This window comes from Falco punctatus, assembly GCF_963210335.1.
Source record: "Falco punctatus genome assembly, chromosome: 3".
In the NCBI taxonomy this organism is placed as follows: domain Eukaryota; kingdom Metazoa; phylum Chordata; class Aves; order Falconiformes; family Falconidae; genus Falco; species Falco punctatus.
The window spans coordinates 14445444-14460262 of NC_137582.1; the positions used below are offsets into that span (position 1 = coordinate 14445444).

General features: G+C 45.2%; 1 protein-coding gene across 40 annotated transcripts in view; it reads left to right on the forward strand.

The window, feature by feature from the left end:
* SCRIB (scribble planar cell polarity protein) overlaps positions 1–14819 on the forward strand; it is a gene marked incomplete at its 5' end in the record, with an annotated part of 116403 nt that overhangs the window by 12859 nt on the left and 88725 nt on the right. For all 40 annotated transcript variants that reach the window (XM_080381617.1, XM_080381655.1, XM_080381625.1 and 37 more), the window contains 5 exons: positions 8051–8168; positions 8425–8503; positions 9864–9953; positions 10673–10729; positions 14524–14587. In XM_080381617.1, coding sequence (XP_080237743.1) covers positions 8051–8168; positions 8425–8503; positions 9864–9953; positions 10673–10729; positions 14524–14587 — 408 coding nt within the window. The remainder of the gene's footprint in view (positions 1–8050; positions 8169–8424; positions 8504–9863; positions 9954–10672; positions 10730–14523; positions 14588–14819) is intronic.

The window sequence follows — 14819 nt, forward strand, 5'->3', positions numbered from 1 at the left end:
CTTCAGACACTTTCTAGGGCCTGTTACAGATGAGAGGCTGGGCTTCCAAGGGCACTTTATGACTTTGCTGTGTCTATACATGCTGTGGGTGACTTGGCATGAGCCAAATTGTTGTGCTGCTGTTCAGAGGGACCTTGACAGGCTGGGAGAATGGGCCCATGGGAACCTCATGGGAAATACCAATTTCTGCACCTGGGGGGGAATAACCTCATGCAGCAGTACAAGCAATCACCTAAAAAGCAGCTGTGCAGAAACAGTGGGGGTGCTGGTGGACCACAAGTTGACCAGCAGTTAGGAAGAGCATTGCTAGCATGTCAAGGGAGGTGATCCTTCACCTCTGTTCTGCTCTGGTGAAACCACACTTGGAGGGCTGTGGTCCGATGCTGGGCTCCCCCTGCGTGGGGAAGACATGGACATACAGGAGTGTGTCCAGTGAAGGGCCACAAAAATGATTAAGAGAGTGGGACATCTGTGATATGGGGGAGAGGCTGAGGGAGTTGGGACTATTCAGCCTGGAGAAGGGAAGGCTTAGGGGGATTTTACTGATGTGTGTAGGATGTCAGGGAGCAAAGGAGATGGAGCCAAGCCAGACTCTTCTCAGTGGTGTCCAGTGGCAGGACAAGAGGTAATGGGCACAGAGTGAAATAGAGGAAATTCTGTTTAAACATAAGGAAACGCTTTTTCTTTTTTTTTTTTTTTTTTTAAATTATTATTATTACCGGAGGGGTGGTTGAACACTGGAATGTGTGCCCGGTGAGGCTGCAGAATGTCTTTCCTTGGAGATATTAAAAATCTGAGTGGGCACAGCCCTGCGTTGCCTGCTATAGCTGACCCTGACCCTGCTTTGAGCAGAGGTTGGACTAGTTGATCTTGAGGGGTCCCTTCCGACCTCAACCATTCTGTGGTTCTGCTGGACCTGCCTCTGTGATGCAGATTGCCTCTTTGAGTGAACTGGATGAATTTGGAGATTGGCATCACACACTCACTGGCCTGCTACATAACTACTTAGCAGTTTTGCAGACACTGGCTTTCTAGAAACTTACCTTGCTTTCTTAATTTAGCTGGAAGCTGTGTGCTGGTGTCCACAGGCAGTGAGATCCTGGCCTCATGCTGATAGAGGCTGTGTGTGAAGGTAGTGGTGGATGGCTCTTTTCTGTCTTGCAAGGACAGGAGGTGGCTGATGCAGCCAGTTTTGGAGTTGGACAGTCAGAGTTCCTCACGTGTAATGAATGAGGAAGGGGTACAAGGGACTGTCAGACTCTGACTCTACTCAGGAGTTAGGCACCTCTGCTCTCAACTTTGGCCAGCACCACCTATAATGCCACCCATCTGCATTGCTGAGAGCAGTCGTGGCATGTTGAGGATATGAGGCCAGAAACTCATTTCTAAATCCGTTGTGTATTTCCCCCTTCTTGGGTTCGTTTTGCTTTGCCATGTAAGAGTTCACCACTGGTGAACACCACAGCTGGAGCCATGGACTAACCTGGCTTATAAATTAAGTACAGGCAAAATGCCTCATGTATACTGAACTCCATGGGATTGGGAACTTCTGTGCTTTTGTGTCTCACTGAGTGAGAAGCTCTGCAAAACGGGGTGTCAGGCATCCTCGCATTATCAGTAACAAATGTGTCCTAGATCAGTGGCCCTGGAGTCAGTGTGTGCAGCTCAGGACTTTCTCAATACACAGGTATTTCGGTTCTTCAGCAGAAGCCAAAGGTGAATCTGCCAAACAGAGCCTGTATTTGCTGCTACCAGTGTTTCTTGTTTTCCCAAACGGGCTGAGTCTGTTACTGTTTCTCAGGATAACCTCAAATAAAACCACAATCTATTGTGTGCCTTGAGTAGGACTGACCTAACCATTGAAGGTGAGTACTGTATGGTCAGGATGGCTTTCTGCTTGTAATATTTCACTTTGAAGCTGACCATTTCTTTCCCCGATAGTTTTGTCATAGCAGTGATTCCGCTCTATTAGCCCAGTATTTTTCTTTTATAAAATTACTCCAGAGGCAGTGGTCTGAATCAAGAGGTTCATTAGTAATTGTGTTGGGGTTTTATCCTTTCTCACTTCTGCATATATCATCATATTTCAGTATTGAAGTGGGCCTTCCAAATTTGCTGAGGTGTCAGTTGTCATTAAGACAGAAGTAAAGTCTTTCCAGTTTAATTGTGGTTAGTTGGACCTAGCTGACAAGCAAGTGTTGTGTACTCTAACAGGACTAGAATAAATAGCTCACGGTGGTCCACTGGCTCACCTGGAGTTTCTTGGGAACCCAACCCATTTATAGGTGAGTAGCTGTGTCACCCTCGTAAGTGTAGCTTCCGAGTGACTGGTGCGGTTTAATTGTGAAAGCGTTGTCACAGTTGGGGGTCTCCTAAAGTTTTGATGATTCTTGTCCGTAGTTTATGCTGGTTGCACACTTCAGTGTTTGCCTGGCTACAGCAAAAAGGGGCGTTTGAGGGTTTTTATTTGGTTATGCAAACAGGCCCGTGAATTTGACTTTACGTTGCATGTACTATTGTTGGCAGCATTCTTTGTGTATCATACGTGGCCAGCTCCTCTGCACTCTTCCTGCTGGATGTCGTGCTAAAGGTGCTCGGCTTTCATCCTTGTTCACTGTACTCAAAGCTCAGCTCCTCGTAGGGTCTTGTGGGGTGCCCTGGCATCGCGGAGGGCCAGCAGCGTGCTGCCTGTACCGACAGGAGCGCACCCAGGGACCGGGGCAGTGATTATTCCCCTCCATAGAGCACCCCTCCGTACTGCACCCATCGTGGGACTCCCAGTACAAGAACAGCATTGCCAAACTGGTGTGAGTTCAGGAGAGGGTCTATAGGGTGGGCAGGGGCTGAAGCGTGTGCCCTGACAGGACAGGCTGCGGGAACAGGACTTCTGCAGCCTGGAGAAGACACTTGCTTCAGGGGGACTTCATAGCAGCCTGCCAATGTGTGCAGGGAGTTTATCAAGGAGACGGAGCCCAGCAGTGCGTGGGGGAGGATGAGAGGCATGGCATCATGGAGCTAGGTGGTTCCATCTGGGGACAAGGAAGCTTTTTTCACTGTGACAGTAATTTAAGTGGTGCACCCAAGGACCCAGAGCATTTTTGGATCCTTGAGTCCCGTCGTTGGAGGTTTTGAAAGACCTGACTGGACGAAGGCCTGAGCGACCTGGACCGACTTCATTGCTGACCCTGCGTTCAGTAAGAGGTTGGAGTAGAGATATGCCAAGGTTCCTTCCAACCTGAATTATTTCATGATTCTGTGATAAAAGTCTGCGATACACAAAGAATTAAAGGATATTACTTCATTGTCCCTTTTGACTGAAAAATTCATGGATCTAGGTTGCCTTTTTAAAAGAAAATTAAGTAATTGAATTTTGTTTCAGAAATTACAGATAAATCTTGAATGACTTCTCATGTTTGCCTGCTTTCATTTTCAGAAAGGCTGCTGAATGAGGAAGTTACATCTCAAAACGTGCTGCAGAGCCTGCATTTCACATTTTTCTGTCTCTTTTTCAATGTTACAATTTTTTGGAATATTTCTTATCTTTTGGTTTAGAGTGCTTTACAGGCTATTTATACCTTATACTAATTTTCAGCCAATCAGTACATTGAGAGCAATGGCCTATGTATTTCCAATCTGTTGTATTGCAGCTGCTGTGCTCCACATATTGTCAGAATTTATGCCCCCTGAACCTTTTTTGAAAGATGGTTTTGTAGTAGTTTTCCATCTTAGCCATCCCGTAACAATTCACATAATTCAACAGTAGAGTATCTTTGTAATATATTCTAATTTAGAAAGGCTTTTTCCCCCCTAGTTACCCAACTATGCTGTTAATATATTAGTACAGCCCCTGATCTTTGTCTTGAACCTTTTTTTTTTTTTTTTTATATATTTGTGGTAAGTTCCATTGCACTCTGAGCTGGCTGAATTCCTGTGCGCTGGAATCCTCTTGTACTAATCCGTGTTTGCTCTGTGTGGTCTTCAGGCTTCTGGTATGCCAGGAAACAGTGACTGATTACTGCTTATTTTTTTTCTCAAAGTTCTATTTTTGATCTTTTCTATCAGTCTAGTTTGGACAGTGAAAGATCTAGGTCATGCAGATTTGGTTATTATTTAATTTATTTTTTTAATACTCAGAAAATCTTGAAGGTCTATATGTTTCATCGTAACAGAGACATTCAGTATAGTGCTAAATTTGTGACTTTCTTTTTTTCTTTTTTTTTTGCTAGCTGTATGAAACAGGCTTAACATTGATTAGAGAAAGGGATAATTGCCAGTCTCCAAAGACACATTTGCTTAAGTTTTCACTCCTGGTTCCAGTAACAATTTTAAAATTAATCTGTTCTCCATTTCCAGTGTCACAAATTAATCTTCCGTGCGGTCTTGCTTTGTAAATTTGGCTGTTGGACTTTATGAGTTGAAGAACCCGGTTCACAAAATATTGACCTGAAAATTGTGTGTCGTCTTCGGTGCAGCGTTTGCATTGTTCTTGATTACATCACGTGGCTGTATTTTACATCAGACTAGCTGTAGTCCTAGTAGAGAGAAGGGCAGACTTTGCTTGCTAGTTTTCTAAAAGCTTTGATGTATAAGTGGGAAGCACATCTCTTCTGTGCTTTCAAGTGCTTATTCCTGAAGACTGTCCCATCTCTGAACAACCAGCGCCTGTTTATTTGCTTCAGCAGTGCTGGTCTACCTTTGCCTTTCTGTGATTCAACGGCAGTTAGGTCTACTGGACTGGTTATGGCAATGTTGGTGTGCTCTGCTGGCAAAACTGTTTGTGCTGGTATAGTAAAGACATTCAGGAGCAAAGCAGGCTGTCGGGGGGAAGTACAGACTTGCTGGTGTATCTGTGCTTTGGCTAGCAGTATTTCATTCACTGTATTTCATCCTGTTGGTGAGGGGTTAATGATAAGGAGTAAGTGGTTTTGCTAGACAGAGTAGACATGGTGGCTTGCTTAGATTCTACTTAACTTGCCCCCGCATCCCATCCCCCCCCCCCGCCGTATAAAAATCTTAATCCTTGCATGGGAACACTGTAATTCAGCTGCGCTTTTTTTCTTTTTTTTTTTTGTGACCTCCGCTGCTGACTTTTGACTAGTTTGAATTTTTGTCACATAGAAATATTTTATTCAAGTCCAGCTTAAGTGAGTCTTAAGAAGTGGGATGTACTACTGTTGTCTTGCTGTTTGCTGAATGGAAATTTGTGCACAGACAGAATAGTCGGTCAGCACTGTGAGGTTTTGAAGTTTTTTGGTTACCTTTTTTTAAAAAAAAACAACACCACAACTGGGGGAGAAAAAATGCTGTTTAACTGATACAAAGCAGTAGCGTACAAAGCAAGGCATTTTTGGAACATGATCTTTAGTAGATGTCTCCCTGAAACAAAGATAATTGGATGGGAATAATTGTGAGATTGTCACAAGCCTAATTCCAAGGCTTGGTCTGCACTTGGCTTCACAGACGTGCCTGTAGGCTCTGATTATTTTCGCTAAGGTAGTTATGCTAGTAAAAGGTCTGTTACGCAGTTTATTCTGTGGTATCCATGCAGTTTATTGCAATTTAACTGCTGTGCCAAAGAAGTGTTAATGTTGTTTTGATTTTGATGGCCTAGCTAAGAAAGTAAAACTTAAGTGTAAGGGAAAACTGAAGTCGATGTTCACAGCTACCGGTTTGCCTCATGGAAATTAGCTTTTAAATCTCTTATTGTGTCAAAAAATGCTTTTTGTATATACTGCAGTGCAACATGTAGCATGACTTTATTCTAAATTAATTTTTTTTAGGTGTGCACATCTGTTTTGAGACGGCCTAAAATCTGTAGGCAGAAGTGCTAAAAGTTTGGACTATAGATGTCCTGTTTGTCCCTTTGCTGTTTTCCAACTTGTAGGCTCTAGCAGGTCAACACAATGTCTTGCCTGGAATTTCCTTGCATTCTAAAATTAGGAGAAGGATCTAGGAAACAATAGCAAATCAAATCTCTAAACCTCCTGCTCTGGCTTGAACCTTTGTTGTCATTTAGACTTTCACCTACTTCCTTTCTTATTAAACTGATTTGCATTAGATAAACTGAATTAAAAAGGACTCATGCTGTTCAGCATCAAGAGGACTTTTTTTATTGTTGCTTTTCTTGCTTATTATGGTCTCCTGTACCACTTTAGGACGTCAGGAGTATGAATTTCATATCACTGCTGTTCATCCCAGAGCACTTCTCCCTTTCAGTATGGGGAGTGATGTGGAAGTACGACAACCTCCGCGTAGCAAAGGCCGCTCCATGTCTTGCAGTCCTTCAAACATGGACTTGCACCTAGCAGCACTTCTGCACTGGGACATCTCCATGGGAAGCTGCAGGGGTTTTGATCTATGGCAGAGAAACTTCTCAAGTTAGACCTCTTCATCATCCCCTCTAGTAGGGCGAGCACCTCTCTTCATGGTCTGCGTATCTTTTCGCAGTTACGTTGTGTGTCTCCTTTTCTTACCTCTCCTTTATCTGGTCTGTATTAATGTTCTTTGCAATGTTACAAGTGACAGTTGTGGGTCCCACCGCCTCAAACCTCATCTCAATACCCCCACAACTATTCCTGGAGAGCTCTGTTTCAGCAACCTTTTTATGCAGATGGATTACTGGAAAGGCAACTGAGAAGGAAGGTTCAGACTCAAATTCTTGTTTGATCCTTGCCAGTGTGGTCTGTGTAAGCAGCCCTGACTCTCTGGACATGTTTTCTGATGTCTAAGTAATCCTGTGATTACATTTTCTGTTGCTTACTGTAACTCCCTTTCTGCCTCTGGTGTGGGACGGACAGGATGATTACATGGATTAGAAGTGGCTTCTGTGTGTCACTTCGCAGGCCTGAGTTTGTTCCTAGCTTCATCGCTCCTTTTTTTTTCCTGCATCACAGGTCAAGTTATTAGCTTCTTAAGGATTGGCCATCTAAAACTCATAAATGGCTAAAGATGACTTAAGAGTACTGTGGCAGAACCCAAACACTTAATCAGAGCCATGGTTTTACTACGTCTGTGCGCAACAGCCTTTATCTATTTGTGGGTTATGGGTAAACGTCTTAAAACGGTTTCATTTTCTGCACTGGCCCAATATTGTTTGTTTGTTACTCCCAGGACTCTGTAACAATCCAGGAAATGCAGCAAACACTACCGCCTTGTTTTCCATCCTGTTCAGTATCCTATGTCCGACAATAGTTAGAAGCAGCTGCAAGATTTGTTCAGTTGATAATTATAGTATGTTGCATTTAGTAAACTTACTATTGATGTCTAGAAAGAGTATGATTGATGAATCTTGCTGTTTACCGTTTATAGCTAGTATAATTGACTTCTGAGAACAAGAGGAGGTGTGAAGAAGTTGGATGTTGTTAGACAAGGAGAGCTCTGGAGGTCCCTTCCAGTTGACATTTCTGTGACTGTGGTGTTTCTAGAAAGGAATTTCCTTCTCTAATTCTTTGTTACCTGGGCCCTACAGCTAGCTAGCCTGTTCCTTTTCTTGCCCTGTACAGGTGGCACACGTGCTTTCCCTGTTGGTGTAGGGATGTTGTCACTGTTGTCCTGACAAAACATACCGTACAGCAGATGTGTGTGACAGCAGGGACAGGACTTCAGTCTGAAAGTCCCCTTATGTTTCTCCTTTGTTGGCTTCTCTGGACCAGACTCATAAACACTGTAGTGTCTGCTGGCAAGCTGCTTTATAGTGACTTCCTCCTGGTGCTAGTCTTCGAACGTCTAAGATGAACTGTTCTCTTGGGAAACAAGGAACGTCCATTTTGTATTCTAGAAGGGAGGGATAAGAGCAGTGGTATAGTAGAGATGTTAAATGAATCATCAAGCGAAACCCATTAAATGTCTGTCTTCTACAACAGACCAGGGCAAAAGGCCTTAATCAGGGTTCTCATCTGTGCAGTGACTGCACTTTGAGGACCTCACTGGGAGAGAGGTTATGAGAGAAGGCAGTTTTCTCCAGGGATGGATGCTCAGGTTTGGCCTGAGGGGAGAAGGCAGGTTTCCCACAGAATTACTGCTGACCCAGTTTTGTTCTCTCCTGTCACAGCCTTTCTTTAGGCTTCTCAACCTGCGCAAGCTGGGTCTGAGCGACAATGAAATCCAGAGACTTCCCCCAGAGGTTGCCAACTTCATGCAGCTGGTGGAACTGGACATCTCCCGTAACGGTAAGGTCAAAGCTGAATGGGGAGTGGGTGCCTCACAGCCCTGCTTCTCTCAGTGTAGTAGTACTACCCTGTGCACTCATGTTACAGAAGAGGCAGGACCCTTTCACAGGTCTGTAGAGTGATCTCTTGCGGGTCCTGAGCTATGAAAATATGTTTGTCTCACTGTGTCTTAGGCTGTCACCAGGACCTGGTGTCCCATTTTCCACGTGGTAGGCTCTTCTCAAGCCTCTTTATTTCTTTCACGTGTTTTTTCCAGACATTCCAGAAATTCCTGAAAGCATCAAATTCTGCAAATCCTTGGAAATCGCAGACTTCAGTGGAAATCCTCTCTCCAGGTAGGAGGGCATGTGCAACCCATTTTGTCCATCTGAGAGTGAAAGTTCCTCATTCTTCCTTGCTTTCTCTGGTCTTCATCTTCTAATTGTCTTCCCTTGAAGGCAAGGCCTGGGACCACCCTGCCTGTGCCAAGACCTGCAGGTGTCTGCTTTCTGGAGAGGTGAAACACATACCATATGGAAGAGCTGGTTTGTGCTCCCTCTATTGCAGGGCCTATGGCTTGGGTTGATGAGCCTTTAGTCATAGTGGTGCCACTGGTGGGAATGGTCGAGGACTTTTGTCTTCTTGGAATAAGTTTCTTACTCCCTCCCCATCCCTTCACACCGATGCACAAACCAGAATGGATGTGGACTCATCGTGCTACAGAGGAGTAGAGAAAGGCCTGCATGCTATCCTCTGCTCTCTGTCAGTCCTTTTTGCTCTCTGTCAGTCTTATTTAGCATGGCCATCCTTTGAACTCTCTGTTTGGTTGGTTTCCCTGATATTTCAGTGCCTAGAGCGATGTCCAAGAACAGGGCGCTCTGCCTTGTCTCTTTCAGTCTTCTGTCTCTACAGCTTTTAATCTGTAATGTTGTGGGAATTCAAGTGTGGCCGCTCTGTCTTGGTGAACCACGTTTTGAGGCACTGGTGTCTTGTCGCATTGTTTGCCAGGGTCCCTGTAGATGCCAGTCTGCCTCCAGATGCCTGCTGCCCTTTGTGCTCCTGGGCAAGCACTGCCCAAGTCGCCCTTTAAATAGATTTAACTCTGCTTCCCTCTTGTGGAGCCGGTCACTGGCAGGATGGGACAAGCTTTTTCAGTCGGTGAGAATCCCTGTACTGCAGGAATGACCAGCACTTCTACACTAGAAGTTATTGGTCAGTGTTTTTGTGGCCCAGAGTTGTCAGATCTGTGTCGTGAGCAGTGGGGCAGGGAGGCTCCAGGAGCTGCCTGTGAACAGCGAGGGATTTCTTCTTTTCACGAGTCTTTCCCTGTTCTATTGCACCTTGGAGTTATGATACTACTACTTGGTCCCAGGGAATGCTGCAGTGTCATCTGCAAAAATATCCTTAGATGGATGTTTGGATTAGTTGGTAGCCTTCCTTGCTTCCAAGTTTAAATGATCACATGGCGTAGCCTGAGATTCATGCTCGAGTCCTGCAGAGCCAAGTTTGCACACTAGGACATGTAGTGACTTTGGTGCAGGGCTGTGGTGTCTTAGAAATGGAGCATATCCTGGATCAGGAGCGAGAGTCAGAGTTGTTTCCTGCTCTTCTCCTTTTCACATGTTGATACCAGTTGGGTTAGACTGGCTTGTGGGGGATTTAGGGTTTGTTTCGTGCACAGAATTAATGGTGTTTTGTTCTGTCATGCTTTCACAGGCTTCCAGAGGGCTTCACACAGCTTCGGAGCCTGGGCCATTTAGCCTTGAATGATGTGTCCCTGCAGAGCCTCCCCAATGACATTGGGAAGTGAGTATGCCTCCATTCCGCATAATGGGGAGGAGGGTTGGGGTGGGGACACTAGCAGGACTTGGAGGGAAAGAGCATGCCATCCCAGTTACAGTTTGCCACTGTACTGAACATACTGTGTGAGCACCTCTAAGCATTACTCTTGTTAAAAGACAGCCTTTTTAAAAGGGTTCTTTTCCTGGTCTCAGCTGCTGCTCCTTCTCTGTGGTCTGTGGCACAGGCAAGGAGTGCATCCAGGCTTATCAAATCCTTTGTCTTTCCTTATTTTATGAGTGCCCGTTTGCCCCTTTCCAAACAGGTGTGGTTTGTCCGGTGATGTTGAAATGATTTATGCTGCTAGCAAATGGCCAAGGCAGAGCCCATGGGGCTTTGCCTGTGGGGTGCAGTGCCTCTCCCATGGGATTTGGCTTTCTACACGTGAGGGATTTTCTCTTTATGGATAGACAGTCCTGTATGTGATACCACGTTTCCTTGTCCTGAGCTTGGGCGCAGTGTTGTTTCCCCATGAATTTGCAATAAGCAGTCACCTTCATCAGAAGTCATTTAAGATCCTCTCTGTTTTTTTGTTTTCCACTGTCATCTCCATTCATGTGTACACACATAGATGCATTTGTGCAGATCATGAGGGGTGGTCCCAAGGGAAGGGATATGAGCATCTCCTTGTATCCCTGAAGCCCTATTCAGTGAATCTGGCTTTCTCGCTCCCTTTTCTCTTGCAGTTTGGCAAACCTGGTGACTTTGGAACTACGCGAGAACCTGCTGAAGACTCTCCCCACGTGAGTATCTGTTTGCTTCAGGAGTCCCCTGCCTGATTCCTCAGGGGCTTGTTTTGGTAGCGCAGGCTCTAGCACTTTGCCTGGGAGGGCTCGAGGCTTTGCATAAATTAGCTGCATCGTGCTGGATTTCTGTAAATTGGGATGAGGGGGGAGAGAGATGGTACAGGGCTTAAGAGCAGGGAAGGACGTCCAGAGTCTGTATTCAGCCTCTGCATCAGGATTGATTTGGAATGAACAGGGTTCTGTAAGAAAGCTGCTGGAAATGGTGAGAATAATTTTTCCTGGAGAGGTGGAAAAACAGAAAAATGGACTGATGTGGGTATAGGAAGAACTCTATACGTTGCAGTTCATAATTTGAAGAGCAGCAGAATACGGCTGAAGATACATTTTGCTTCTGACATCTCTGTTTTCTTGGGTATTCCTTCTGATTGTTCTGGCTGAGCAGTTTGTGGGAATTGGTGGGATAACTGGCTTTCTTGCAGCAGACAAAAAATAAGCCAGCAAGGGAGAAGATACAAGTCTTATTAAATGTTTCAGAGAGTTAGGGACAGAGATTAATTCCTGGTAGAGGATCTGCTTGGTACAGCTGATGCTATCAGGTGGATAGGATCTGGAGAACTCATGAGTCTGTGCAGTAATCTCTGGTTTGGCACCCATGAGAGTTGTTTCTTGAGTTTTCTAACCTACATTAGCTCTGTCAGCTTGTTTTCTGCCTGCTTATCCATCCAACTGATGATTCCCCCAGTCTTCCTTGAATATATGTTGGAAGGGATTCTACCTGCCTTCTTTTTGAACAGCAGTGTCTTTTGGGCCCACACAAACTCCCCAGTGAATGTGTGAATCATACAACTATTGCCACCTTTCCTCATAGCTCTCTCACTGTTCATGGCAAGTATTCGGTTTGACTTACCTGAACTTTCTCCCCTTACTCCTCTGCTTTGTTTAAAAAAGAGGGCAGAGGAGGCATCAGATGGTACAGGGTTCAAGCAAGGCTTGAATCTGAGCAGTGAGGGCTTTAGTCTTGCTGCTTCTGTGATGGGCATGCCGCCCTCACTCTGAGATGTTGCTCTGACTCAGGTGCATGCTCTCTTCTTCCTGATGATTATTTTCCTCTGGGAGCTGCAGAATATAAATGCAAGAAATGCTTTATATGACAGCAGTTATATCTGCTTGTAAAATTCATGTGTCAGCTTTGACCCTGAGGACAAGGCACTTCCAAAAAGGAGCTGAGAGAGTCTGCACTGGTCAGCAACCAGACTTCACATCTGGTGATTACACAGTGTAGAAGCACAGTTCAAATTAACACTGCCATCTTGTTCCTGATGCCAAAGTCACTGGATCTGTTCTGCACAAAAATTGTCAACATTAACACCCTGTCGCAGGAAGGCGGTATTAAGAGACCAGCTGAGGTGGCTGCACATGGAATATACTCACAAGGGAGAATGTGAGAATTAAAGCTCCTTATGCCAGGCTGAGAACAGGCAAGCAGGAGAAGTTTGGGTCCTGGTGTTGGGACCCACTGCTGTCTGTTCTGTGTGTTCCTGCAGACAGGTGCCACCACTGCGATACACCATATAAACAAGGAAGGGCAACAGCTACATCCAAAGTTAGGCTTTCATATTGCGGTGAAGAATGGTCCTAATGGCTTTTCACCATCTAGGAACCAGCAAGCATTATGCAGTTTGAGAATTCAGTCTGTGACCAAACCCTTGTGGTTTCTGGGATGATCTCTCGTGCCTGGTGTTCCCTTGTTTCCCTGTGTTAGATTTGTATGCCATCCAGCAACATACTTGTAGCACGCTATGAGTTTTTGGGGGTTTTCTCTGAAATATAAGTCCAGGTTTTTGATACTCGTTCTGCAGTGCAATTCCAGCTTCTTTTAATTTTCCCCTGATTTCCCAAATTCTACTTTCGGATGATTTCCAAAAGCAGAAAGAGGATCTTGAAGGCCAAGGCAATTTTCTTCAGATCTGTCAGTCAAATATGAGATTGAAATCAGTGGGCAAGAAAATTCCAGGGGTACTCTACTGAGGTCTGAAACTCTTGTACTTAGTCTGGTTGCAAATTGTGCTCAAGAATGGCACTAAACAAGTCCAAGTGATCTTGCCAAAGAGTAGAATGACTTACCAAAATGGATGATGCTTTCAGTTTTCAAGGTTACTGAGCCCAGTAGGTAGATGGGCTTCAGTACTGTGGATTTGTGACTGCGTAATGCATCAATGTCTTTTTGATTTTTTTGTTGTTGAGCGCCTTAAAAGATCCAGCTTGCAATGACCTTTACTTTTCAACACTAAATTTCATTGGTTAGTCTTCTGCTGCCAGCTGAGTTCTGAAACAGTTCATCTTGCACAGCTGATTTGTCACACCTCCTCTCTCCCGTGCAGATGGGATGCAGCTTGGCAGTGATTTGGGAAGGGTAGTTTTCGTTGATGTATTCTCATGCAGTAGTGGAGGGTGATCTATACTAAGGCATTTTGCAAGACCTTGTATATCAACATGGATTCCACAGCTCACTTGGGAATTCAGACTGTGAAGGTGCGAAGGGACAGTCAAGGCTGTTTCACCCTTCAGAGAAGTCAAAGAGCAAATGTAGTCATTATGAGAGACTGCCATACAACAGAATCCTTTTGATGATCCAGTTGATAAACCTTGCTTGAGTTAATACAGTATCTCAAAATCCACCACTGCACAAGATGAGAACTGCTTTTCCTCTGTAGCCCAAATGTTTTTATAGCCTGGCCCAGGCAAGACATACCTCTTTTATTGCTTTCTCACAGATTTGCAGCCCCCAACTTCCTTAGTTTGGATGGCGTTGAGATATATAGCTCTATTTGCAGAGAAATATAGTCATTTCTATGTTAGGACAGTTCCTTATGAAGGGAATAAAAATAACTGAAGACCATTCCGGCTGGGAAAGTGGGCAGGGCTGAGATGGCGGTTCTGCCCTAGTGTAAATTGAGAGACAGCAACACCTGTTTGGGGAAGTGGAAGCTGAGTTGATGGAGCAGGACTGAGCGCTGAGGACACATGAACAGCTGGGCCATGACAGAAGAACTGAATCCTGGTTTTGTGGGGTTGCAGCTGCAGCCTTTCATAGCACCAGGTCATGATGTGTGTGCGGGTGCTCGGGGCACATCTTTGGACCACCAGTGTTGACAAGCTTTGGTTCCTGTGCAGGCTTCTCGCAGTATCTTGCCTAGTGGGCTTCTTGTCTGTACGTTTTGACCTCTTCTGAGATGTCGTGCCAGTGCTGTTTTTCCCCTTCTCTCAAACAACATGGGCATCCCATTTGGGGAAGCCGAGGCTGCTGAGTTTGTCATTCCTGCCTCTCCTTGCAGCTGTGCTCTCCTTGCCCCCCAAATATGTATTGTCCTCTGCTGACTCTCTTCTGTTATCTGTTAATCTGTGTGCAAGTCCCCATCTTTCCTACAAAAATGGGCAGCAGTGTTAAGGTGTGTCTTGTCATCTGTGTGTTTTTGCTCAAAGAGTATTTTATGGTGGGAGGGCGAGAAGGCAAATTGGTGACAGAGTGGAAGCTGGTTGCTTTGGGACTCCTGGTACTACTGAACACGGTAACCTGGTGCAGGTGGTCCGGCCTGGGGGAAGGGTACTAGTTCCCTAAACTGTTTGGCTCAGAGGGACTATGAAAAAGATCAGGATTGCCCCATCTGTTTTAGGAGTTATTAAAAATTATGTAACTTGTGAGATATGTGTCCCAGATGCTAACCTTCTGTTCTTCTTTCTTGCTTGCTTCCCCCCCCCCCCTTCCCCTCCCTACTCCCTGGATCTTGCAGTTCACTCTCCTTCCTTGTCAAGTTAGAACAGTTGGATCTTGGTGGCAATGACCTGGAAGTACTGGTAGGTGAGGGATGGTGGGGAGGGAATATGGGTGGTTGGTAGGGGCCAACTCTGTACCTCTGTGGAAGCAAGTGGTTTTTCATCTGAAATGCAAAGAAATAGACCCGAAAGTTGTTTGGCAAGATTGTGATCTGCCCACCATGGCCTAGTCATTGTTCTCAGCATAATGTTCTCTTCACATATTGGCCCTTGTGTCTTACTTCTGACTGTCCTCATGCACAACTTGCTCTGC